Source organism: Schistocerca piceifrons, chromosome 4, assembly GCF_021461385.2.
Source record: "Schistocerca piceifrons isolate TAMUIC-IGC-003096 chromosome 4, iqSchPice1.1, whole genome shotgun sequence".
In the NCBI taxonomy this organism is placed as follows: domain Eukaryota; kingdom Metazoa; phylum Arthropoda; class Insecta; order Orthoptera; family Acrididae; genus Schistocerca; species Schistocerca piceifrons.
Window position 1 is genome coordinate 474001280 of NC_060141.1, and position 25048 is coordinate 474026327.

Here is a 25048-nt window from a genome sequence, read left to right on the forward strand (position 1 = left end):
CTCTCCTGATGATATTCCAGTTACTTTATCCATTTTGGTCTCATTAAAATGTTTTGCTTTCCATGACAAGAAAAAGAAACTGAAAGAATGTAATTATTAACTGTAGTCGCCTAGCACAGCATTAGCTATTCTTCCACTATGCATTACACTTGAGAATGAATTGCTACATTATCACTGTATTGTTGAAGCTTTTGAGGGATGGAGCTTCTGCTTCAGCGTATTTATTATGTTTCAAAATAATTTTGTTACATTTTGGGCTATTGAACATATTTTTGAGACTACTTCATAAAGACCTCAGCACAGTTGTATAAAAAAATTTAAAAAAGAAACTTTCTTATTGAGTAGTGTCCTGTCTTGCTATTATAAGATACAGTTTGACAAATAAGAAGCATTACATATGATATATAAAGCTGTATTTCTTAAACTTTTTTGTATCAAAATATTATGGTCACTTTCAATGTGTGGAGTTATTGAATAAGTTCAGTATCCTTAAATTTATGGAACTTCCTTTTCAGACCATTAAGGAAAGGCTGTCAATGGAGTGTGATAGATCGCTGGCCAACTCATCCACTGTTAGTTAAGACAGTTGCTGAAAGAATTCGCACCGAGTTACGAGAATTTTCTCCTGATGAACAAAAAAATGTGATGATTTTATTTTCAGCACATTCACTTCCACTTAAGGTAATGAAACATTTGCACCATATAGCTGTGTTTCCAGATTTCAGTGTATTAATCGTGATCCACAGATCCCATCAAGAAGGAGAAGCTTCTGTGATATTAAATAAATCAAAGCATACATAAACAAAAGAGAAGAAACTCATAAACTTAATCTGTATATTTATTAACAAAAAACTATCAGTATACCAACATAAACTGTCAGTACACCATATTCATAGAAGGAGTAAAATCTGGAGGATGCAATGTACTAATGACAGGCAGCTGGGTGTGGAACTAAATACTATTAAGTGGAAGCAGGGACATGAAAAAAGAAGTGGATCAGACAGGGCTACTGTCAGAAAATGTCTTTTGCTATTGAGGTGCAGAACAAGGGGTGGGTTTTATCAGTAATAACAAAATTAAAGATGAAATTGTTCTTTTTGAAGAAAACTTGGACAGAATAGCAAGAATATTAAAAATAATGTAAAAGATGCTTGTTGGCGAAGGAAGTAATAAAGGTAACAGTTAACATGTAGTTGAGTCATTGGTAGTTACATAAACAGGACTAAGAATGTAGCTGATATTTTTTAATGAATCTTTCTTTGGAGACACCAGGACATTTGTAAAACCAATGCATGCATACATACAGGTACACCTGCACTGCTACATTGCACTGGCACTATGACTTAAAGGTTTGTATTGAGTGGAGTGAGCGAGGGGAGAAATTGTGTGCAGCGTGTTGGAGGGAAGGATGACTAACAACTGGAAGGAAGGAGTAACAATTGCACAGGAAAGAAATTGGCCCCAGTGAGATGTGTGTGATCCCACCTACATAGATTACAACTCGTTATTCGTCTACCTGCTTACCAGACTACCAGGTTTCAGTTCAACATTATTTAAACATTAAATTACCTCATTTCCCCTAATCTATGCAGTCCTCTTCCACACATGGTTTCCTATCATTGTTTCGTGATATTTACATGCCAATAATACCTACAGGGAAATGTTTTTGTCCATATAATTGTCTTGAAATGTAGCTTTTATGACGTCAAGTGAGAAAAATGTGAATTACTTTTCAAATGGTTTATGTTTTTGAAATCCATGCTATTGGGCATAAAGGAAGTCATTCTGTTTAACGTACCTCAGTACAAAGATTTTACAAGAGTTTAATGTTGATGATATTGGATGGTTGTTTCATTAGTCATTTCTGCTACATGCTTTGTAGATGGGTATGGCTTGTGCTTCATCCAGCCACTGTGCATAATTCTTAGTATGAGGAATCTACAGTATGTTGCAGTTGAAGGGAATCTAACTTGTCTGCAAATTCTTTACAGAACCTGATGAGTATTCCATCAGGCCCTACAGCATTGTTCAGTTTTAGCAATTTTAGTTGTTTATCGGAACCACTGACACCAATGTCTGTATTACTCATCTTTGTAGTGATATGAGAATTAAAATTCACCAGAATGCTTGTATCTTCCTTAGTAAATGATTGTTTCAAAATAGAGTTCTGCTTTTACTTTACTATCCCCAATTCTTATTTCTTTGTCATGCATGGGTGTCTGGGCAGTAACTATGGTACCACCGACAGCCCATACATGTGACTGAAATTTCTTTCAGTTTTGTGAGAGCTCTTTCGAGAAGATACTGCTACAATGGTTATTGAATGCTTTATGCATAGTCTTTTGACATCCAAATGCATTTCATTCAGCAACTCCATATTTATAGCCCTATCCATTGTAGTACACCTATTGTGCAGTGGTTGCTGTTTCTTTACGGAGTCAGTATTGTGAGGGTCTTTCTGTGAGAATGGGAGAAAATGTTTATTCCACCATTACATAATGACACCATAAACTGTTTATTTCTATTCTTCCAGGCATGATTTCAAAATCTCCTCTTGTGAGTATTTTTCTTCTGTAATCAACAAACACTGATCCCATTGCACATTCTGTCTCTTTGTATGAAGAATTTCATCCAGGATGTTACTTATGAAATGCTTACTATCTTACAAAACTAGTTAACCTTAATGCTGTAGCTGTCTGACACAATACCAAGAATTTCATCAATCATTTCCTCAGAAGAAATCTTAATTGGGTGCCAAATAGGCTGTGCTTGTTTGTTCCTTTATAAGCAGTATTGAACTCTGATGTAGAGCCCAGTGAACTGTCTTCGCATCTATCTGAATCTGGGCCTCAGTCCATAATTTCATATGGAGCTTATTTATTTCTGCATAGTAGCTTGTTTGTACAAAACATAATACTGACCATTTAGGACCACAGCCAACTAATACATTTTTGTTTCATCTGTACTGAAGTTACAACAAAATTAAACAATGGAAAGTCCAGGATGGAATAACAACATTATGGAAAGGATACGTTGCTAATCACCACAAGAGGAGGCACGGAGTCGCAGATAGGCACAATAAAACAGAATGCTATAAATGGTCAGCTTTCACATTACATAGTCCGAAAGCTGAACATTTAAAGCAATATTTTCCATTGTGCCTGTCTGTGACTCAATGCCTTCTCTATGTAGTATCCTTTCCGTATTGAAGTTTCAACAAAATTGTCACAAGAATAGTTCTTACCCAACAGTTAACAGAACTGGACACAATTCTATTGAACTCACCAGTCCACACTCATATTTTACAACATGCCATTTTCAGACTATAAATCACACTAAAAAAGCTCAGACTTTGTTTGCAGTAAGAAATGCAAGCATAGTTAATTATTTTTTTCTGTTTTCTCATGAATGAATTTTTATCAGTTTGTACATTAACATACATGTGTTAATAACACTTTCATTATTTCTAGTGCTAGTGTGTTATGACTTGCATCTTCTAATCTTGTGTTTTATTCTGCTCTTCTCATAAGCTGATGATATGTATAGGGGGTGTTGCCTGACAAAGATGTTACAATTTATTGTAAAGCTTCTGTGTGTATAACATTGTCTGTATCACTGCCTATTATATAAATAGTTCTTATACCTGTTTTTTTTTTCTTTTCCATTTCTGATTAACACAGAAACATTATTAGATAATGAAACTTCCTGGCAGATTAAAACTGTGTGCCCGACCGAGACTCAAACTCGGGACCTTTGCCTTTCGCAGGCAAGTGCTCTACCATCTGAGCTACCGAAGCACGACTCACGCCCGGCGCTCACAGCTTTACTTCTGCCGCTGCCGCTTCTACTCCGCTGCAGAGTGCAAATCTAATTCTGGAAACATCCCCCAGGCTGTGGCTAAGCCTTGTCTCCGCCGTATCCTTTCTTTCAGGAGTGCTAGTTCTGCAAGGTTCGCAGGAGAACTTCTGTAAAGTTTGGAAGGTAGGAGACAAGATACTGGCAGAAGTAAAGCTGTGAGCACTGAGCGTGAGTTGTGCTTCGGTAGCTCAGATGGTAGAGCACTTGCCCGTGAAAGGCAAAGGTCCCGAGTTCGAGTCTCGGTCGGGCACACAGTTTTAATCTGCCAGGAAGTTTCATATCAGTGCACACTCCGCTGCAGAGTGAAAATCTCATTCTGGATTATTAGGTAATATTTTCCATTTGACACGAATGTATCACTATGCAACCACAGGCATGATAACTAAATCATGCCATGTTGTGGTACTTAATTCAGATACATCTGATTATTATTCTAGGGCTGAAATTGAGATGGTACAGTTGTTAAGAAAGTAGATGTGCAATCAGTAGAAACAATGTTAAAATTCCCATCCCCTACCCTAGATTTGGTATCTTCAAATCACTTGAGCAAGTGTTGGTACTTTCCCTTTGAAAAGGGCGTGACCAGTTTCATTGTTCATTCCAGTCTTAAGCTTCATCTGTAATGACCTCATTTTTGTTGATACATTAAACCTTAATCTTTTTTTCCTTGCTTCATTCCCAGGGCTGAAAAAGGTTTTACAGGGTGCTCATAAATTACTTATACAAAAAGTAACCTTCAGTTGTGAAAAAGGTAAACAACAGATAGAAATGTTTGATACAGCTCTGAATGCAGTACCTCATCAAATTTTATTTACAAATGTTCAATGTGGTTACCTTTTTAAATGCAGCATATGTCCCATCTGAAATCAGTTTCCTGCTAAGTCCTATGAAGCAAGTCTTGATGCATGGTGGCAACTGCTTGCATCATCTGTTGTCGCAGCTCATGAACTAACATTGTTAGTCAGAAATAAAACTTGAAGATATACTGAATTCAGTGCTGTATCAAACATTTCTGTAAAATCAAACAATGGAAAATCCAGGATGGACTGTAACAGTATTATGAAACGGAAAGTTGCTACTCACCACATAGCGAAGATGCTGAGTCGCAGATAGGCCCAACAAAAAGAGACTCACGATCAAAGCTTTCGGCCATTAAGGCATTCATCAACAATAGATCTTTCTCTCTCTCCCACTCACACACACTCACTCACACACACACACTCACACACACACACACACACACACACACACACACACACACACACAACGCAACTCGCACACACACAACTACAGTCTCAGGCAACTGAAACCACACTGCGAGCAGCAGCACCAGTGCATAATTGGAGTGGTGACTGGGTGGGTGTAAGGAGGAGGCTGGGGTGGGAAGGGACAGTATGGTGGGGGTGCTGGACAGTGAAGTGCTGCAGGTGAGATGGTGGGCAGGGGAGAGGTGGGGAGGGGGGGGGGGGGACTAGTGGAAAAGGGGAGAAATACAAAGACTGGGTGTGATGGTGGAATGATGGCTGCGTAGTTCTTGAGTGGGAATAGGGAAGTGGCTGTATGGGTGAGGACAGTGACTAGAGAAGGTTGAGGCCAGGAGGGTTACGGGAATGTAGGATGTATTGCAGGGAAAGTTACCACCTGCACAATTCAGAAAAGCGGGTGTTGGTGAGAAGGATCCAGGTGGCACAGGCTGTGAAGCAGTCATTAAAATGAAGAATGTTGTGTTGCCCAACATGCTCAGCAAATGGGTGGTCTAGCTGTTTTTTGGCAACTCTGTCAGTGTCCATTCATGTGAACAGACAGCTTATTGGGTGTCATGCTAATATAGAATAAAGTACAGTTGTTGCAGCTTAGCTTGTAGACCACATGACTGGTTTCACAGGTAGCCCTGCCTTTGATGGGATAGGTGATGTTAGTGACCGGACTGAAGTAGGTGGTGGTGGGAGTATGTATGGGACAGGTCTTGCATCTAGATCTATTACAGGGGTATAAGCCATGAGGCAAGGCATTGGGGGCAGGAGATGTGTAAGGATGGATGAGTACGAGTACATTCTGTAGGTTCGGTGGACTGCGGAATACCACTGTGGGGGGGGTGGGAAGGATAGTCAGCAGGACATTTCTCATTTCAGGGCATGATGAGAGGTAATCAAAACTCTGGTGGAGAATGCAATTCAGTTGCTCCAGTCCTCGGTGGTACTGAGTTATGAGAGGAATGTTCCTCTGTGGCTGGACGGTGGGACTTTGGGAGGTGGTGGGAGACTGGAAAGATAAGACATGGGAGATTTCTGTAAGTTATTTACCCTTTTCACAATTAAAGCCTACTTTTGTGTAACTAATTTATAAATATCTTGTGCTTTGACCATAGCAAATGAGAAAGAGGAAATTTATTGTATCTTGACCAACAGATTGTATGCCAGTGTCCTGGGCTATATCTAAAAGGTCTGTTAGCAGACAGTTGTCCAGTGGATAAAAAATTTATGCCTATTGTGTTGCCCACATTGTGTTATTTGAAATTCATTAAGAAAGGTTTTAGATTGGTGCAAGTGAAAAAAGTTTTATAGTTTATGTACTGAACTACTCTTCAAGTTCAGCCAATTAAGGTGACTCATGTCTCTGTAACTCAACGATCCCAAAACGTTGACAACAGCATTATTGGTATTCCCACAAATACAAAATGAAAAATTTTCTTTCCTAATGTTGCAGGCTGTGAACCGCGGAGATCCATATCCATCAGAAGTTGGTGCAACTGTACAAGCTGTTATGAATGAACTGGGTTACTGCAACCCTTTTAATTTGGTATGGCAGTCCAAAGTTGGACCATTGCCATGGCTTGCGCCATTTACTGATGACGCTCTAAAAGGTAACAATATTATTTAAGTATAACTAAGTTCACCATCATTTCAAACGGGTAACATGTAAGATTTTAGATGTTGTAAAGGAAATGATCTTTCCAAACTGATAGTGAAATTCACTTGATAGCCAATTAACTTTAATATATTTAATCTGGACTACATCAGTGGCTTATTTAATCTTAACTACCTAACTTTCATTACTTGGTATTGATCAGTACACTTCTGGAATTCAGCACTGACAGAGTATGTTTTTCTCTTAAAGATTAAAAGACATCAAAAATTGTTGAATGTATGACTAATCCACATAGTTTAAGAAACGTCAAAATGTCATTTTTATTTGTCTGATAATATACATTTCTTAAATTATACACCAAATTTCAAAATACAACACCATTATCATCTAGGCTGATTGTGTTGTTGCAAAGGGCATCAAGAGGTATTGTGATAAATTACTTTAAGGGTGGCTGAAACCTGACAATAGAGTTTAGATGCACAAGCAGCATAACATTATCAGACTATTTCACTTGAGGTGTGCTCAATAAAAGAATACTGATCTATTATCACTTTTTTTAACAGTGAAAATGAAAATATAAAGAAACTTACAGAAGAATAATGATTTTGTATGGGGAAGTGTGTTTGTCAAAACAGCAAGGGGGAAAACAGACGAGGAATTAATGCTCCTTATCTAAGCCAAAGATTTATGCAAAATCGGCCACGGTGATGGCCAGTTGCTCAGTGATATTGAATTAAACTGAAGCAATAAAACATTCATCATACTCCAGTACACCACAGTACAAAGTCTCTGCAAGTTGTATGTTGTTGGGATGTCGTAACTGGGCGTTACAATCAATTCAGCTCAAACATCCATGGTAGCAGAAAATGTATTTCTACTACGGTTCACTAAATAGGGAGCAGGGTCTGTACACACACTAGTCACTGGCAGCTGGTGCTCATTTTCACTGGCGGGGCCCGGAAAAAAGTTAATAAACTTTATAACAGAATTGCTCTGAATATTTTTATATAACTTCCATTTATGTCTTATGGCTTAAAAAAGATTAGAAAAATTGTAAGTATGGTAATTATATACTTATAAATGTGTGCCTAACTCAAAAAATACTATACCTAATAACAACATTTTTATGTGTAATTTTGTAGTTGGTTGATGTACACCTAACCCCCTTGATTTCTAGCTTCTCTTCCATACTTAGTACAGTAAAGGGTATTTTTAGCAAACCTTCTACTTTATTTATTTTAAAAACAATGCAAGAATATATAAGTTTCAATGACATTGCTCCACAACGGACCACTACTGACAGATGGGCCCATTTGCAGTTTGCAACATTTCCCCCATGAATGGCAATAGAGTTGGGGGGAGGAGGTTAGAATGCAGGACTAAACATGCCTAATTTTGGTTATGTGTCAACAGTGCATGTTGTTCATATGGCTGCTGTCTATGCAGCTAGCCCATTTCAACAATGGAGTTTTTACTGTTACTTCTCTACTGTATTGTAGGACCTCAAAGGTTAGCCACTGGATGTTGAGGCAAATAATATGCTATTTAATGGTAGGCTTCCTAGTTTTGCCAATTCAGCAACTAAGGAGTGGAGTGAAGCTGTTTAATCTAGATTGCTTCAAAATATTGACAGAATAATAAGTGCACGGGAAATGTATATGACATATAACACATCATGTCAACTCAGTTTAATTTCCTGCCAGGAAACCGTTCAACAATAGCTCTACATCTTATTTTGAGATATGTGCAGCCAAAAATAACATAAACATCGATACAGCAGAGCTAATTAATGAAATAGCTGGTTTCAAATTCCAGTAGAAAGAACTGATGAAGAGCAAAAAACGGATTGCCATTTGGATATTTTGAATTTATTTTGTTTCTGATTCACAGGTTACGAGATGCTGATGCAAACATCGAAATAACATTGAGGATATGTATGACAGTTATCTAAATTCAATACATAGAGGGAGGTGAAAATATAATAGTCACCTGAGACTGGAATGCGATTGTAAGGGAAGGAATGGAAGAAAGGGTTATGGGAAAACATGGGCTTGATACTAGGAATGAGGGAGGAGAAAGACTAATTGACATCTGCAATAAATTTCAGCTAGTAATAGAGAATACTCTGTTCAAGAACCACAAGAGGAGGAGGTATACTTGGAAAAGGCTGGGAGATATGGGAAGGTATCAGTTACATTACAGCATGCTCAGGCAGGGATTCCAATATCAGATACTGGATTATAAGACATACGCAAAAAACTGGAGTATGGAAGTTCTAAGGAATGGAGAAGTATGCTTGAAGTTCTCTAAGGCTATAGATACTGCGATAAGGAATAGCTCAGTAGCCAGTTCAGTGGACGAGGAATGGACATCTCTAAAAATGCAGTCAAAGAAGCTGGAAAGAAAAACAGGTACGAAGAAGATAACTGCGAAGAAACCATTGGTGACAGGAAAAATACTTTAGTTGAATGATGAAACAAGGAAGTACAAAAATGTTTAGGGAAATTCAGGAATAAAAGCCACTTAGAAATGAAATAAATAGGAAATGCAGGGAAGCTAAGGTGAAATGTGTGCATGAAAACATGAAGAAATCAAAAAAGAAATGATTGTCGGAAAGACTGACTCCGCATATAGAAAACTCAAAACAATGTTCGGTGACCACTGAAAGCAAAGGTGGTAACATTAACAGTGCAATGGGAATTCCACCGTTAAATGCAGAGGAGAGATCGGATAGGTGGAAAGAGTACATTGGAGGCCTCTATGAGAGGGAGACTTTTCTGATGTGATTGAAGAAGAAACAGGTAGAGGCAGAGGATCCAGTACTAGAATCAGAATTTAAAAGAGCATTGGTAAACTTAAGATCAAATAAGTCAGTCAAGATCAATAACATTCCATCAGTATTTCTAAAATCACTGGGGCTAGCAGCACCAAAAGGACTATTCACGCTGGTGTGTAGAATATATGAATCTGGCAATGTACAGTCCGACTTTCAAAAAAAATCATCTACACAGTTACAAAGACTGCAAGGGCTCACATCTGTGTGAATTATCACACAATTGGCTTAACAGCTCATGCATCCAAGTTGCTGACAGAATAATACACAGAAGAATGTAAAAGAAAATTGAGGATCTGTTAGATGACGTCCAGACTGACTTTACAAAAGGTAAAGTCACAAGAGAGGCAGTTCTGACGCTACAGTTAATAACAGAAGCAAGACTAAAGAAAAAGAAAGACACATTCATAGGATCTGTTGACATGGAAGAAGCATTCTGCATTGTCAAATGGTGCAAGAGGTTCAAAATTCTAAGGAAAATAGGGAAAATGAAACATTGCAAACTCCAGTTAGGAATATCAGCAGTGTAGGAAATTACAGATTGCTACTTACCATAAGGAAGTCATGTTAAGTTGCAGCCAAGCATAATTAAAAGACACTTACTCAAAGCTTTCGGCCACAGCCTTCATCAGCAAAAGAAAAACACACACCATTCATACACACAAGCAAGCACACCTCAAGCACACATGACTGCCAACTCCAGCATCTTGGGTGGGAATGCAACTATTATATGCGATGCAAGCAGCAATCTGGAGGAGGTGGGGAAAGGGAAGTGATAGTAGTGTATGTGTGGGGAGAAAGACAAACACTGTCTGGTGTAGTATGCAGGGACTAGAATGCCAATAACTGCAATGTCAGTAGATTGCGGGGCAGGGAGGTCGAAAAAAAGGAGTGAAAAAGGGGAGGAGTGGGGAAAGATCAGCAGGTACATTAGCAAAAGGTGGCAATTGAACAGCATGGGAGATAAGTATGGGGAGATTATAGGACAGATGGGGTTGAAACTCGTGGATGGAGAGTGGGGACAGTATGTTACAGTAGGCTGAGGTCGTTATAATTACAGGAGCGTAGAAGGTGTTGTAAGGATAACTCCCATCTGTGCAGTTCAGAAAATCTGAAGGTGGAGGAAAGGGTCCAGATGGCTTGGGTGGTGAAGCAGCCACTAAAATAAGTATGGTATGTTCAGCTGCATGTTGTGCCACAGGGTGGTCTACGTTGCTGTTGGCCACAGTTTGGCAGTGGCTGTTCATTGTGGTGGACAGCTGGTTGACCGTCGTAACAATATAAAGAGCTGTGCAATGATTACAGCAGAGCTGGTAAATGACAGGGCTGATGGGATAGGATAAACCTGTGACAGGACTGGAATATTAAGTTCTGGGCTGGTGGATTGGGCAGATCTTGCACCTGTATCTTCTGCAGGGATATGATCCTTGTATCAAGGGGCTAGGATTGGGAGTGGCATAGGGATGGACTAGGATGTTGTGGAGGCTGGGTGGGCAACAGAACACCTTTTTAGGAGTATCTCGGGTAGGATGTTCCTCATTTCATGGCATGAAGCTCTGATGAAGTATGTGATTCAGTTTCTCCAGTCCAGGGTGGTACTGGGTGACGAGGGGAAATTCCTTTGTGGCTGTTCTTGAGTGTGGTGGGAGGATTGTTGGTGTGAGGGGAAATGGTACGGGAGAACTGTTTGCACACTAGATCTGGGGATAGTGCCTTTTGGTTAAGGCCTTGGTGAGACCCTCAGCGTACTGAGCAAGGGAATTCTTATCACAGCAGATATGCCGTCCCCAGGTGGCCAGACGTCTGGGAGGGACTTTCTGGTGTAAAAGAGATGACAGCTGTTGAAATGCAGGTACTGTTGGTGGTTCGTGAGTTTAATGTGGACTGAGATATGAATGGAGCCATCAGAGAGGAGGAGGTCATCATCCAGGATGGTGGAACACCAGGTTGAGGAGGACCACGTGAACTGGATGGCAGAGAAGGTATTGAGGTTGTGAAGGAATGAAGATACGGTATCTTGGCCCTGAGTCCAGATCCTGAAGATGTCATCAATGAAACCAATGGCCTTTGTAGTCTGGTCCCTTCAATCCCCACAGACCAACCAACCAATCATCAATGAACTTGAATCAGATTAGTACCACCACTGACTAGAACAACTGAACCATATCCTTTGCCAGGGCTTTGATTACTTATCATCATGCCGCGAAAAGAGGGAGATCCTACACAAGATACTTCCCACCCCTCCTAAAGTGGTGTTCCATCACCCACCCAACCTCCACAACATTCTAGTCCATCCCTATACCACTCCCATTCCCAACCCTTGCCACAAGGGACATATCCTTGTAAAAGACCAAGATGCAAGATCTGCCCAATCCACCTGGCCAGCACTTCATATTCCAGTCCTGTCACAGGTTTATCCTATCCCATCAGGGATCGGCCACCTGTGAAAGCAGCCCTGTCGTTTACCAGCTCTGCTGTAATCATTGTACAGCTTTTTATATTGTTATGATGGTCAACCAGCTGTCCACCACAATGAACAGCCACTGCCAAACTGTGGCCAACAGCAAAGTAGACCACTCTGTGGCACAACATGCAGCTGAACATAACATAATAACATGCAGCTAACATAACATACTTATTTTAGTGGTTGCTTCACCACCCAAGCCATCTGGATCCTTCCCCCACATCACCAGCTTTTCTGAATGGCACAGATGGGAGTTATCCTCACAATACATTCTCCACTTCCATAATTATCCTGGCCTCAACCTACTGTTAACACACTGTCCCCACACCGTCCACCCAAGTTTCCATCCCCTCTGTCCTATCAACCCGTCCCCATTCTCATCTCCCAACATGTTTATCTGCCACCCTCTGCCAATGCACCTGCTCATCTTTCTCCACTCCTCTCCTTTCTCACTCCTTTTTTCCCCACCTCCCTGCCCCACAACCTCCTGACACTACTCTTATTGGCATTCTAGTCCCTGAACACTCCACCAGACAGCATTTGTCTCTCTCACCACCCGTATACTACTATCCCTCCCCTCCCTGCACCCTCCAGGTTGCTGCCTGCACCCCACATGATAGCTGCATTCTGACCCGAGATGAGATTGGTGGTTATGTGTGCATAAGGAGTGCTTGAGGGTGTTATGCTGAGTATCTCAGTTTAAGGATTTTTTATGAAATTTTGTAACTTTCAGAATTGCAAAACATGTTTTCTGGGGACAGAGAACATTGAAACAATGTAATAAACACACCTGATGTATTTTGACTTCAGTCAACATCACCCATACCTGTCAGACCTATGAGTTCCAGGTACTGGAAGACATTTGTTTTACATGATAAAGCCTTATTCCAGGCTATAAATCTTTGCACATGGAAACAATGAAAACAACTTTTTTACAGGAATTAATATGCTTATAACCACTGTAACATGCTGTTCCAACTTGAGTGCCTGCCATGACATGTGCAATGGGCAGAAGTGGCTGGGGGGAGGAGGGCCCGGGGGAATATCTCACGAGTAGGTAGTCGGATAGAAGGGTGCTTGCCTGCAAAGCTGAGCTAATGGCTCTTGCACAAGCAGTCAACACCTTGATTACAGTAATTTGAATACCACTTACCAAATAAATGTTAACAAGATGTGTTTAACAGCAAAACTCAACCCAAGTAAAAAATACTAAAATTTTATTACATTTGTGAAATGTGACATTTCTTTAAATTCACACATGAATGGTGGGCTCCATATGGTTCCCAAGTTGTGCAGCAACTGTAAACCATAAAATTACCAAATAAGCAGCAAATACCAATGATGGCTGTTAATCAGTTGAAATCGATTTGCAAAAGTAAATAAAGAAAACATGATTTTGCAACTGGTTGCTGCTTATTTGGAAATATTTTGTGTCAGACCCCATATTGCCACAATGTTTCACCACTGTTGTATTGTGAAACTGGACCTTTCTTCAGTTTTTATTCTTTTTACAACAGAAAAAAGCAGTTTGCAACATGATGTTGATGCGTAGACTTGGGTCAAGTGCATTTCTATTTAGCTTGAAAATAAAATGATACCATTTTAATAAAATTTGTGCTCCTGTAATACCTATAAATTAATAGAGTGCAGTTTTCTTAATCATTAACTTCTAATTACATTTCTAAGATTGCAGGATATGGTGCAACTAAAGAAATAGAATGATAAATAATTTCTATTCATTTTGTAGCTGTGCAGATCCTGTACCCTTATGTTAAAACTCTGATTGAAATTGTTCAATATTTTGTTAATAAACCACAAAGTCTGTGTCTTTATGTAAATTTCCTGTACTAAGCGATCTTTCAGATTGACACAGTTCATTCATTGATGCATTAATTGTGTCACACATGTAAATAATTAGTAGCCTGTCCCCTGAAAGTGTTGTATTGAAATTATTTAAATGTATTGTTACATAAAATGCACCACAATACAGCCATCTTATAGCTGGTAACAATTCCACCCCACCCCCTTTTGTATTATATGCCTCTGTAATCTGTAACTGAAAAATTATGACAGGCACCAAAAAGTGAATCAAACTAGTAGAAACACTACACCTATGGAGTGCATGTATGCTTCCACTTTTCATTGCTGTATCCAACTACAGTGTTCATTTTATAAATACTGATAACCTTTTCTCTGAACACAAATGAAGAGTACACATATTACAAAATATTCCACATACAATCGATCCCTGTAGAAATATGTAACTGTTATTACTACCTGTCACTGCCTCCTCATGATAGGTAAATTAGCCAGATGTCATACCATACTCAGCTTGCAACATTTATTGACTGTGTCTGTATGGCAATGTTTATTTCCCATTTGTTTCTTTGAATAGTTATACTGAAATGCATGATGGTATTCCCACTTGGTACCCTGGAATCTGTATTCCATGGAATCCACTGCTACTCAGAAACTACACTGTAATTTTCACCAGGCACATTCATAGTTAAAGGCTCTCTGGTGGAGCCACCCTAGAAGGTATGTTAAAATATAATTCTCAATAATGGATTATAGCCTATCAAGCTGCATTTCCAATGTGTCACAAAAACTTTTGGAGTACACAAGTACAGTATGAAAACCAACAAATATGGCATGCTAGCTTCGCAGATACTTAAACAAACATGGGGGCTGCCCATTTGGTTTTATCAGCCAATCACAGGGAACATCACTGTTTCATCACACGAACTAATTAATTCCAACAAAAAAATGTTAAATGCCTCAGCTTCAAAATGGAAAATGCGATAAACATTAAGCATGCAGCTAAGCTAACACACACCACATTAAAGATCTGTTCAAAATATGCCATTTTTAGTATGACGGTTTAGAGAACCCTGGCACCATAGTTCTGATCTCTAAATGTTGCAGCATTCCCCAGTATGGAAATTATTAATTATGCCTGATTTGTGCATTGGGATCCCCAGGAACTATAGAGGTAATCTTTAAAACCAAGTGTTCAATGATTTCCATGCCCCTTTTCATTGAATATAGTGCTACATGGTATGAGTACTAAAAGATAAATGCTTTGTTACAGGAGCACTTGTAATCCCCAAGAAAGTGTAGACATTTGAAGATTATATGAAATGATTCAAAACTGCATCCATTTATAACTGTGCTTAGTGCGTTAGTGTCACTGTGTGTAACATTAAAACTACTGACTTCAAAATCTGGTGAACTAAATTCGATCATAAATATGTCAGCTTACGTTTATGCTCTTCAGTTACAAGACCAATACTTTTAAATGGAATTTCATTATTGACTAAAATACCCAGTGGTAATTTTTTGGAAAACTTTTGCTTTGATAGTTATAATTTCTATTTGTTTTTCTTTTTCTTCTGTTAGATGTCATAAAGTTCTGTATCTGTGTTTTCTGTCATAACTATGAGCAAGGACAGTATTCAGTAGCCGTATTGTGTTATCTTACTGTTTATCCTTTGACATCTCCTATAGCCCAAGACATATGCGACCCTCATTATCACTCTGCTCAACAATCCCATTTTGTCAGCCCTTTTCCTCCATCGTTTTGGGCAAAGGAATTCCAAAAGTTGTAGTGTCATTCTCTGTTTATGTTATCTGTAAGTCTGCTGCCACCTATTGAATGTTTTTTACTGTCTTTATTTGGTTGTATTTTCTAGTTTAGCTATATTTTATGATTGTCTTTCTTTACAGGATATGTGAAACAGGGAAGGAAGAATTTCATTCTTGTTCCCATTGCTTTTGTGAATGAACACATTGAGACTCTTCATGAAATGGATATTGAGTATTGCAAAGACCTAGGAAAAGAGGTAATATTACTCACTGAACTTTTATTTGGTGCAAGAAATTTTGACGTAATAAATTAGTCAATCTGTAGAGACGCATTTGTAGAGGTAAAAGTGTTGTCAGTGTTGGAATTTATATTTTAACAAGATGATCAGGAAGTCAACCAATTGACTCCTGTTTAGGAAACACTACATTAAAACTTAGATCAGTTACAAAGCTTTAAGTCTTCTGTATTTTCTGTGAATAATTCCAAAAAAAAAATAAAAATAAAAATAATAATTGCAGGAAAAGTTGTTCTTAAAAACAAATGTCTTATTCTCTGCCATATAGTGATGCCCCCCCCCCCCTCCCCCCCATGAACCATGGACCTTGCCGTTGCTGGGGAGGCTTGCGTGCCTCAGCGATACAGATAGCCGTACCGTAGGTGCAACCACAACGGAGGGGTATCTGTTGAGAGGCCAGACAAACGTGTGGTTCCTGAAGAGGGGCAGCAGCCTTTTCAGTAGTTGCAAGGGCAACAGTCTGGATGATTGACTGATCTGGCCTTGTAACAATAACCAAAACGGCCTTGCTGTGCTGTTACTGCGAACGGCTGAAAGCAAGGGGAAACTACAGCCGTAATTTTTCCCGAGGGCATGCAGCTTTACTGTATGATTACATGATGATGGCGTCCTCTTGGGTAAAATATTCCGGAGATAAAATAGTCCCCCATTCGGATCTCCGGGCGGGGACTACTCAAGAGGATGTCGTTATCAGGAGAAAGAAAACTGGCGTTCTATGGATCGGAGCGTGGAATGTCAGATCCCTTAATCGGGCAGGTAGGTTAGAAAATTTAAAAAGGGAAATAGATAGGTTGAAGTTAGATATAATGGGAATTACTGAAGTTTGGTGGCAGGAGGAACAAGACTTCTGGTCAGGTGACTACAGGGTTATAAACACAAAATCAAATAGGGGTAATGCAGGAGTAGGTTTAATAATGAATAGGAAAATAGGAATGCGGGTAAGCTACTACAAACAGCATAGTGAGCGCATTATTGTGGCCAAGATAGATACGAAGCCCACACCTACTACAGTAGTACAAGTTTATATGCCAACTGGCTCTGCAGATGACGAAGAAATTGAAGAAATGTATGATGAAATAAAAGAAATTATTCAGGTAGTGAAGGGAGATGAAAATTTAATAGTCATGGGTGACTGGAATTCGAGTGTAGGAAAAGGGAGAAAAGGAAACATAGTAGGTGAGTGTGGATTGGGGCTAAGAAGAGGAAGCCGCCTGGTAGAATTTTGCACAGAGCACAACATAATCATAACTAACACCTGGTTTAAGAATCAAGAAAGAAGGTTGTATACATGGAAGAACCTGGAGATACTAAAAGGTATCAGATAGATTATATAATGGTAAGACAGAGATTTAGGAACCAGGTTTGAAATTGTAAGACATTTCCAGGGGCAGATGTGGACTCTGACCACAATCTATTGGTTATGACCTGTAGATTAAAACTGAAGAAACTGCAAAAACGTGGGAATTTAAGGAGATGGGACCTGGATAAACTGAAAGAACCAGAGGTTGTACAGAGTTTCAAGGAGAGTATAAGGGAACAATTGACAGGAATGGGGGAAAGAAATACAGTAGAAGAAGAATGGGTAGCTTTGAGGGATGAAGTAGCGAAGGCAGCAGAGGATCAAGTAGGTAAAAAGACGAGGGCTAGTAGAAATCCTTGGGTAACAGAAGAAATATTGAATTTAATTGATGAAAGGAGAAAATATAAAAATGCAGTAAATGAAGCAGGCAAAAAGGAATACAAACGTCTCAAAAATGAGATCGACAGGAAGTGCAAAATGGCTAAGCAGGGATGGCTAGAGGACAAATGTAAGGATGTAGAGGCCTATCTCACTAGGGGTAAGATAGATACTGCCTACAGGAAAATTAAAGAGACCTTTGGAGAGAAGAGAACCATTTGTATGAATATCAAGAGTTCAGATGGCAACCCAGTTCTAAGCAAAGAAGGAAAGGCAGAAAGGTGGAAGGAGTATATAGAGGGTCTATACAAGGGCGATGTACTTGAGGACAATATTATGGAAATGGAAGAGGATGTAGATGAAGATGAAATGGGAGATATGATACTGCGTGAAGAGTTTGACAGAGCACTGAAAGACCTGAGTCGAAACAAGGCCCCTGGAGTAGACAACATTCCATTGGAACTACTGACGGCCTTGGGAGAGCCAGTCCTGACAAAACTCTACCATCTGGTGAGCAAGATGTATGAAACAGGCGAAATACCCTCAGACTTCAAGAAGAATATAATAATTCCAATCCCAAAGAAAGCAGGTGTTGACAGATGTGAAAATTACCAAACTATCAGTTTAATAAGTCACAGCTGCAAAATACTAACACGAATTCTTTACAGACGAATGGAAAAACTAGTAGAAGCCAACCTCGGGGAAGATCAGTTTGGATTCCGTAGAAACACTGGAACACGTGAGGCAATACTGACCTTACGACTTATCTTAGAAGAAAGATTAAGGAAAGGCAAACCTACGTTTCTAGCATTTGTAGACTTAGAGAAAGCTTTTGACAATGTTGACTGGAATACTCTCTTTAAAATTCTAAAGGTGGCAGGGGTAAAACACAGGGAGCGAAAGGCTATTTACAATTTGTAGAGAAACCAGATGGCAGTTATAAGAGTCGAGGAGCATGAAAGGGAAGCAGTGGTTGGGAAGGGAGTAAGACAGGGTTGTAGCCTCTCCCCGATGTTGTTCAATCTGTATATTGAGCAAGCAGTAAAGGAAACAAAAGAAAAATTTGGAGTAGGTATTAAAATTCATGGAGAAGAAATAAAAACTTTGAGGTTCGCCGATGACATTGTAATTCTGTCAGAGACAGCAAAGGACTTGGAAGAGCAGTTGAATGGAATGGACAGTGTCTTGAAAGGAGGATATAAGATGAACATCAACAAAAGCAAAACAAGGATAATGGAATGTAGTCTAATTAAGTCGGGTGATGCTGAGGGAATTAGATTAGGAAATGAGGCACTTAAAGTAGTAAAGGAGTTTTGCTATTTGGGGAGCAAAATAACTGATGATGGTCGAAGTAGAGAGGATATAAAATGTAGGCTGGCAATGGCAAGGAAAGCGTTTCTGAAGAAGAGAAATTTGTTAACATCCAGTAGTTAACATCCAGTAGTGTCAGGAAGTCATTTCTGAAAGTATTCGTATGGAGTGAAGCCATGTATGGAAGTGAAACATGGACGATAAATAGTTTGGACAAGAAGAGAATAGAAGCTTTCAAAATGTGGTGCTACAAAAGAATGCTGAAGATTAGATGGGTAGATCACATAACTAATGAGGAAGTATTGAATAGGATTGGGGAGAAGAGAAGTTTGTGGCACAACTTGACCAGAAGAAGGGATTGGTTGGTAGGACATGTTCTGAGGCATCAAGGGATCACCAATTTAGTATTGGAGGGCAGCGTGGAGGGTAAAAATTGTAGAGGGTGACCAAGAGATGAATACACTAAGCAGATTCAGAAGGATGTAGGTTGCAGTAGGTACTGGGAGATGAAAAAGCTTGCACAGGATAGAGTAGCATGGAGAGCTGCATCAAACCAGTCTCAGGACTGAAGACCACAACAACAACAACATAGTAATGCCAATACTGAGCTATTGGTCTGTTTTTGATACACTCACAAAAAACATCATTATCTAATTAAGTTAAAATACTTGCAATTTCTATACTGTAGATCACTGGTCATACACATTATACAAGACTTACAGATAGGTAGTTTACTGAATCCTGTTAACATCTTCTACTGCAAATAATCAACAAACACTGTTGACAATATTATGAAAGGGATAGATTGCTATATTCACCATATGGCAGAGATGTTGAGTTGCAGACAGGGACAACCAAAAGACTGTCAAACAAGCAAGCTTTCAGCCAAAGAGGCCTCTTTTGTATTAGATAAAACATGCATGCACGCACACACACAGGCACATGCTCTCTCTCTCTCTCTCTCTCTCTCTCTCTCTCTCTCTCTCTCTCTCTCTCTCTCTCTCTCACACACACACACACACACACACCCATCAGCAACCAGTGTGTCGTCATGTGTGTGAGATGCGCACGGTCGCGCGTGTGTGTGTGTGTGTGTGTGTGTGTGTGTGTGTGTGTGTGTGTGTGTGTGTGTGTGTGTGTGTCTCATTCAGAACAGTGTTAACCCACATCTTATTACAGTAATGATTGTATTGTTTTTTCTGTTGCTTTTACAAGAATTTAGTACATTAACTTTGCAAGCTATAGTCAGTCTCCTTTTCTAATTTTCTAATTTTTTCTGTGATTTTTCAAATGGCTCTGAGCACTATGGGACTTAACATCTGTGATTTTTCCTTATGTTCATTATGTAGAGGGTCAATTGAACAATTTTAACAGTACCCACAAGTTTTTGACTCACACAAATTATAATAATACAGTTATTATTTTTATAAAGTGAAAAATATTTCATAGTTGTCTTGTGCAGATTGGGATCCACAGAGACTTACACTTTTTGGAAGAGAACAGGTTTCCTATAGAATCTGTATTTTTTTATTTCTACATTTGGTCATTATCAGGCACACATCAGAAAAAAAGTTATGCATAAGGCTTGATAAGTTCAGGAATTATGATACCTGGGCAAGACTTAGGGTAAATGTAAGAGCGAGTAGTACTTAAAATTTTAGTGTGTAACAGATGACATAAATCCAAATGCAAAAGTCATAAATACCAATAACTTTCCCAGACTGACAGTTACCTTATCCCAGTTTCACTCCTGCTCAATTTCTTTTAGAGAAAAACTGGTATAAATGCCTAGACTCCTGGGATCTATGACAGTGACGACAGAAAAGAGGATTTGTCATTGACAGAAATTTAATGCCAGACTTCTGGGAATGGTGAGAAAAGAAGTACTTCAAAATTTTGTGAAGTTTGCTAGAAGAAAGGCTCTGCAAAACCAGGAGTTGATGATGTGGTTCTGTTCCCTGATGATAACCATCTGGCACATATGGATTGCTAAGAAAAGTGAAGTCAATACATCCATACAGTCTGTCATCTCCTTAGAGGACAGAATAATAATATTTGATTGCGTAGTAAAAGATTTAGATGTTTGAAAATTTAGAAGAAATTAAATCTCTCATGTAATAGGTTAGGTAGTTGTGTGATCACATATCCTCTGTAAATTTGTGACAACTTAAGTTATGTTACTTGTATAACTTCCTATTGTTTCTTTAAAATCAAACATGTGTATAACATTTCACATAAATCAAGCCTGTAGCTTTACATTCATAAACACAATTCTGCAACATCTGGTGATTAGCTTCACAATTAAAAATGAGTATTCACATAAATAAATGTAATTTTGTGTCACTGACTGCAGTATCTAGTCATCAAACATAAATAAAATATTTAATAACAATTTTAGTTGAAGAAAAGTCTGCAGAAAAGAGCAGTGTTCATATAAAACTTAATATCACTGAGAGAGATGGCACAACAGGAAGATAATGGACTCAAATTCAGGAGGATGGTCATTCAAATCCCCAGTCGGCCATCCAGGTTTAATTTTTGGGAGATGTCCCTAAATCATAGGCCAGCAAACTGCAGCATGTGAGCCACATCTGGCTCTTTGGCATTTTCAGTGTGGCTCTTCACAAAACCTCATATGCAGCCACTGCTCATGTACATTCCCAGAAGGATAAAATGTCAATGTGTATCATCAAGTCATGTCTTTGCATTGTGTTCTACAACATACTACTGAGTGCACATCCCAGCAGCAAAGACTAATGTAGTTAAAATCCATACTCCTGCAGGTGGCAATTCAACATGTCTCTGTCTTTCCTTATTGAGGTCTACGTATTCATGTGAACAGATTTTCAAGCATGAAATTGTGCTTAAAATTAAAATCAGCAATGTAGAAACTTGACTTGCCCAAACTTTTTAAGGTGATGCATGGCCACTATTCGCATCAGTTTTTGTCGGTCATTGCCAGCAGATAATTTAATGGATACCTTTCAGTTTAATTTTATCAGAGAATAATTGAGTTTTTAAGTATGATATTAAGTTTTATTCATTGTACCTGACATTCAACTAAGACTTAAAATTTTAAATAGAGTTAATTAAATAAATTTTGGTGAAGGTTGTGGAGTGAATGAAAATGTAGTGTCAAATTCTGAGAGAGGTATGTTGGACCTATATAGAATCAAAGGTTGTAGACAAAAGAAATATTTATTTATTTATTTATTCTTCAAAATTACGGCTTGTTATCTGGGAATGTCACATGGACATAAAACTGAGATTTATGTGAGTCTTATAAGTAGATGGGCGAGTTGGAAGAGATCAACCTCAACTAAAGTACCTCAGTCATATGGACATAAAACTAAGATTTATGTGAGTCTTATAAGTAGATGGGCGAGTTGGAAGGGATCAACCTGTAGATGGGCGAGTTGGAAGGGATCAACCTCAGCTAAAGTACATCAGTCACACTAAGGTCTTTTTAAGCAAGGCCAGCTTAGAAGTATCTTCATTAAGTTAATAACAGTCAATGTACTGCTGATATGTGGCTCTTTTGACTAATGAGTTTGCCGATCACTGCCATAACTCATTTAATGTGAACACCAATATGGTTTGTTTACTAGGACATGGCTGATTTCCTTCCCCACCATTTTCCTATAGGAGCGTGTGCTTTAATAACTGCATCATCAACAGGCTATTAAACTTTAGTATGGTATTCTTTCTTCTTTTAAAAAACATTATCATATGTAGAAAGCAGATAGTACTTCCTACAAAATGGATTAGAGATTGAAAAACAAGTACACAAATTTTACTTTAGAATCAACTTTATTTCTATGATGGATATATATGTGAATCCAAATTATGTACAAGAGGGCAGATTTCCACTACTCATCAAATAGAGGAGATGCTGAACTGCAGATAATCATGTAAAATGGGCAGAAATTCACTTAAATTTGAAAGTTCACTGTCAGTGGCATTCTGCCACACATCCATCCTACATTCATACCCATGCTCCTACCTGTTCCAACCTTCCTGCTCCATGAATCATTATGTTTGTGGAAGGCCAAATGATAGACCTATTCAATATAGTCACCCACCACCTCGTATTCCATAACATCTATCAACTGCACTTGGAGTACTGCACACCAAGAGCATAAACTATCAATGCAGATGAAAGTCCACTGCTAAATAGTGGCTGAAGACCATCTTAGACTATCCTACACAAAGTAACGTAAAATCAAACAATGGAGAATCACGGTTGGGAACCAAATAGATTGCTACTTACCGTAAGGATGACACATTAAATTGTAGACAATCACAATTAAAAGACACTTAACAAATAATCTTTTGGCCACAACCTTTGTCAGAAAAAGAAAACACACACCAATCATTCACACAAGCAAGCACATGTCATGTACACGACCGACAACTCTGGAAGCTTGTGCCAGAAACCTTATGTGTAAGTGTCTTCTAATTGTGCCTGTCTGCAACTTAATGTGTCATCTTTACAAAATAATGCAAATAACGTTATCAACCGCTCCGCAACCCAACCCATTTCAGTTATCAACCCATTACATGATCTTTTCTGATCTGAGCAAATGATAACTAGCTCTGCAACATATCCTTCATTTGCATAACCGCCCCTGGCTTCAGTCCCCACTGCCCGCCCCCTCCCCCCACCCCAGTCTAACCTCTCACACTCTGTCCCATGTCTACTTCACCATCTGAACTACCTCTTTGAAATCTATTCCTGTTTCTGATCACTCTGTCTCACAATCTTTATCCTTCTCCTTACACTTCACAGCACATCCTTTATTTATCTCTATGTTCCATCCAGCATACTCATCCCCTAACCTTTCCCACAGGCAGTTGCTTGCCCCACCCCAACATGAGCTTTTGTAAACCTTTATGACCTGTTCCTCCCTTTCCTCACTTCTCTTCCCATTTCCTACCACTCACCCAGTCCAAAATTACTACTCACTTAAGGTCTTTGAACATCTCTAGCAACTAATGGATTTTAAACAGAGACTAAAATCTGGAAGCTTGTAGTCCAGTTGGATTGGACCTAAATATTCCTGCACAAATATAATGTGTAAAAATGTTATTTGTTATATTGTTTGCCTAATTTTCCAATCTATATATACTTATACTCATCTTACCTATTTTCAGCTTGGAAATGTGACAATACGCCGTGCTGCTGCGCCAAATGACCATCCACTTTTCATTGAAGCACTTGCAGATATTGTTTTGACACATCTAAAACGTGGCCAGACAGTTTCACCAAAATTTTTGACACGGTGTCCACATTGTGTTAACATTAACTGTGAAAAAACTAAATCATGGTTTCAGGAAATCTGTAACAATTATTGACATTGAGTGGACTGTCAGTGACTCAAGTCATCATTTTGTTTTAGAAGTATATGCGATGATCATCATCTAACAAAACAGTCAACAAATTGCCCAATTTACTTTATTTTTATTTATACTGATACGTTAAAGTATCCCATTTTTCCTCATGGGCTACTGTTTGGTGTAATTTGTAAGTTGATGATAATTGTTTGCTGTGACTTCTATTGTGTGGTCTGCATTGTCATGATAGTAACTGGAATTACTTCAGAAAGACTATTAAAGAAGTTATATTTGTTTACATTCTCTAATTACTGAAAGACTATTAAAGAAGTTATGTTTGTTTACATTCTCTAATTACTGCACTAGTATCAGTGACTTATTTTTTATCTAATGTGTACTTTTTCCATACACCCCTATAGTAATTAGCTTATTTGGATCTAGAATGTGTCAAGCTTATGGCTAGAAAGATTTACTTGGTCATCAGATATCAATTACAAACTCAACAAGCTTGCAGATGAGATACTTCCAAAATGATTAAACAAGCAACAATAAATTATTAGTTTCTTCAGCAGCAACAAAAGATGATACTGCTGAATCAGTAATCTCCAAGAAGAGCTTACTTTGTAAAGACTGCTGTCGTAATAGCCATGACAGTCCTAAGGAGAATGGATTTAAGTTATTGTAACTGATCCCATTGGCTTCACTAATTTTCAAAACTACTTTGCATAGCTTCTGGAAGCAAGTTCTCCAAAAATTTTCTTGAATGTCTCAGGATTTCTTGCCCTCGTAACAAATTATAGCTCCCAGACTCTACCGTATTG

General features: G+C 38.7%; 1 protein-coding gene across 1 annotated transcript in view; it reads left to right on the forward strand.

The window, feature by feature from the left end:
• LOC124794722 (ferrochelatase, mitochondrial) overlaps positions 1-24525 on the forward strand; it is a 72217-nt gene extending 47692 nt beyond the window's left edge. Inside the window, exons 6-9 of the mRNA XM_047258310.1 lie at positions 516-681; positions 6565-6721; positions 15750-15865; positions 24048-24525. Coding sequence (XP_047114266.1) covers positions 516-681; positions 6565-6721; positions 15750-15865; positions 24048-24248 — 640 coding nt within the window. The 3' untranslated portion in view covers positions 24249-24525. The remainder of the gene's footprint in view (positions 1-515; positions 682-6564; positions 6722-15749; positions 15866-24047) is intronic.
• The last annotated feature ends 523 nt before the right edge of the window (positions 24526-25048 follow it).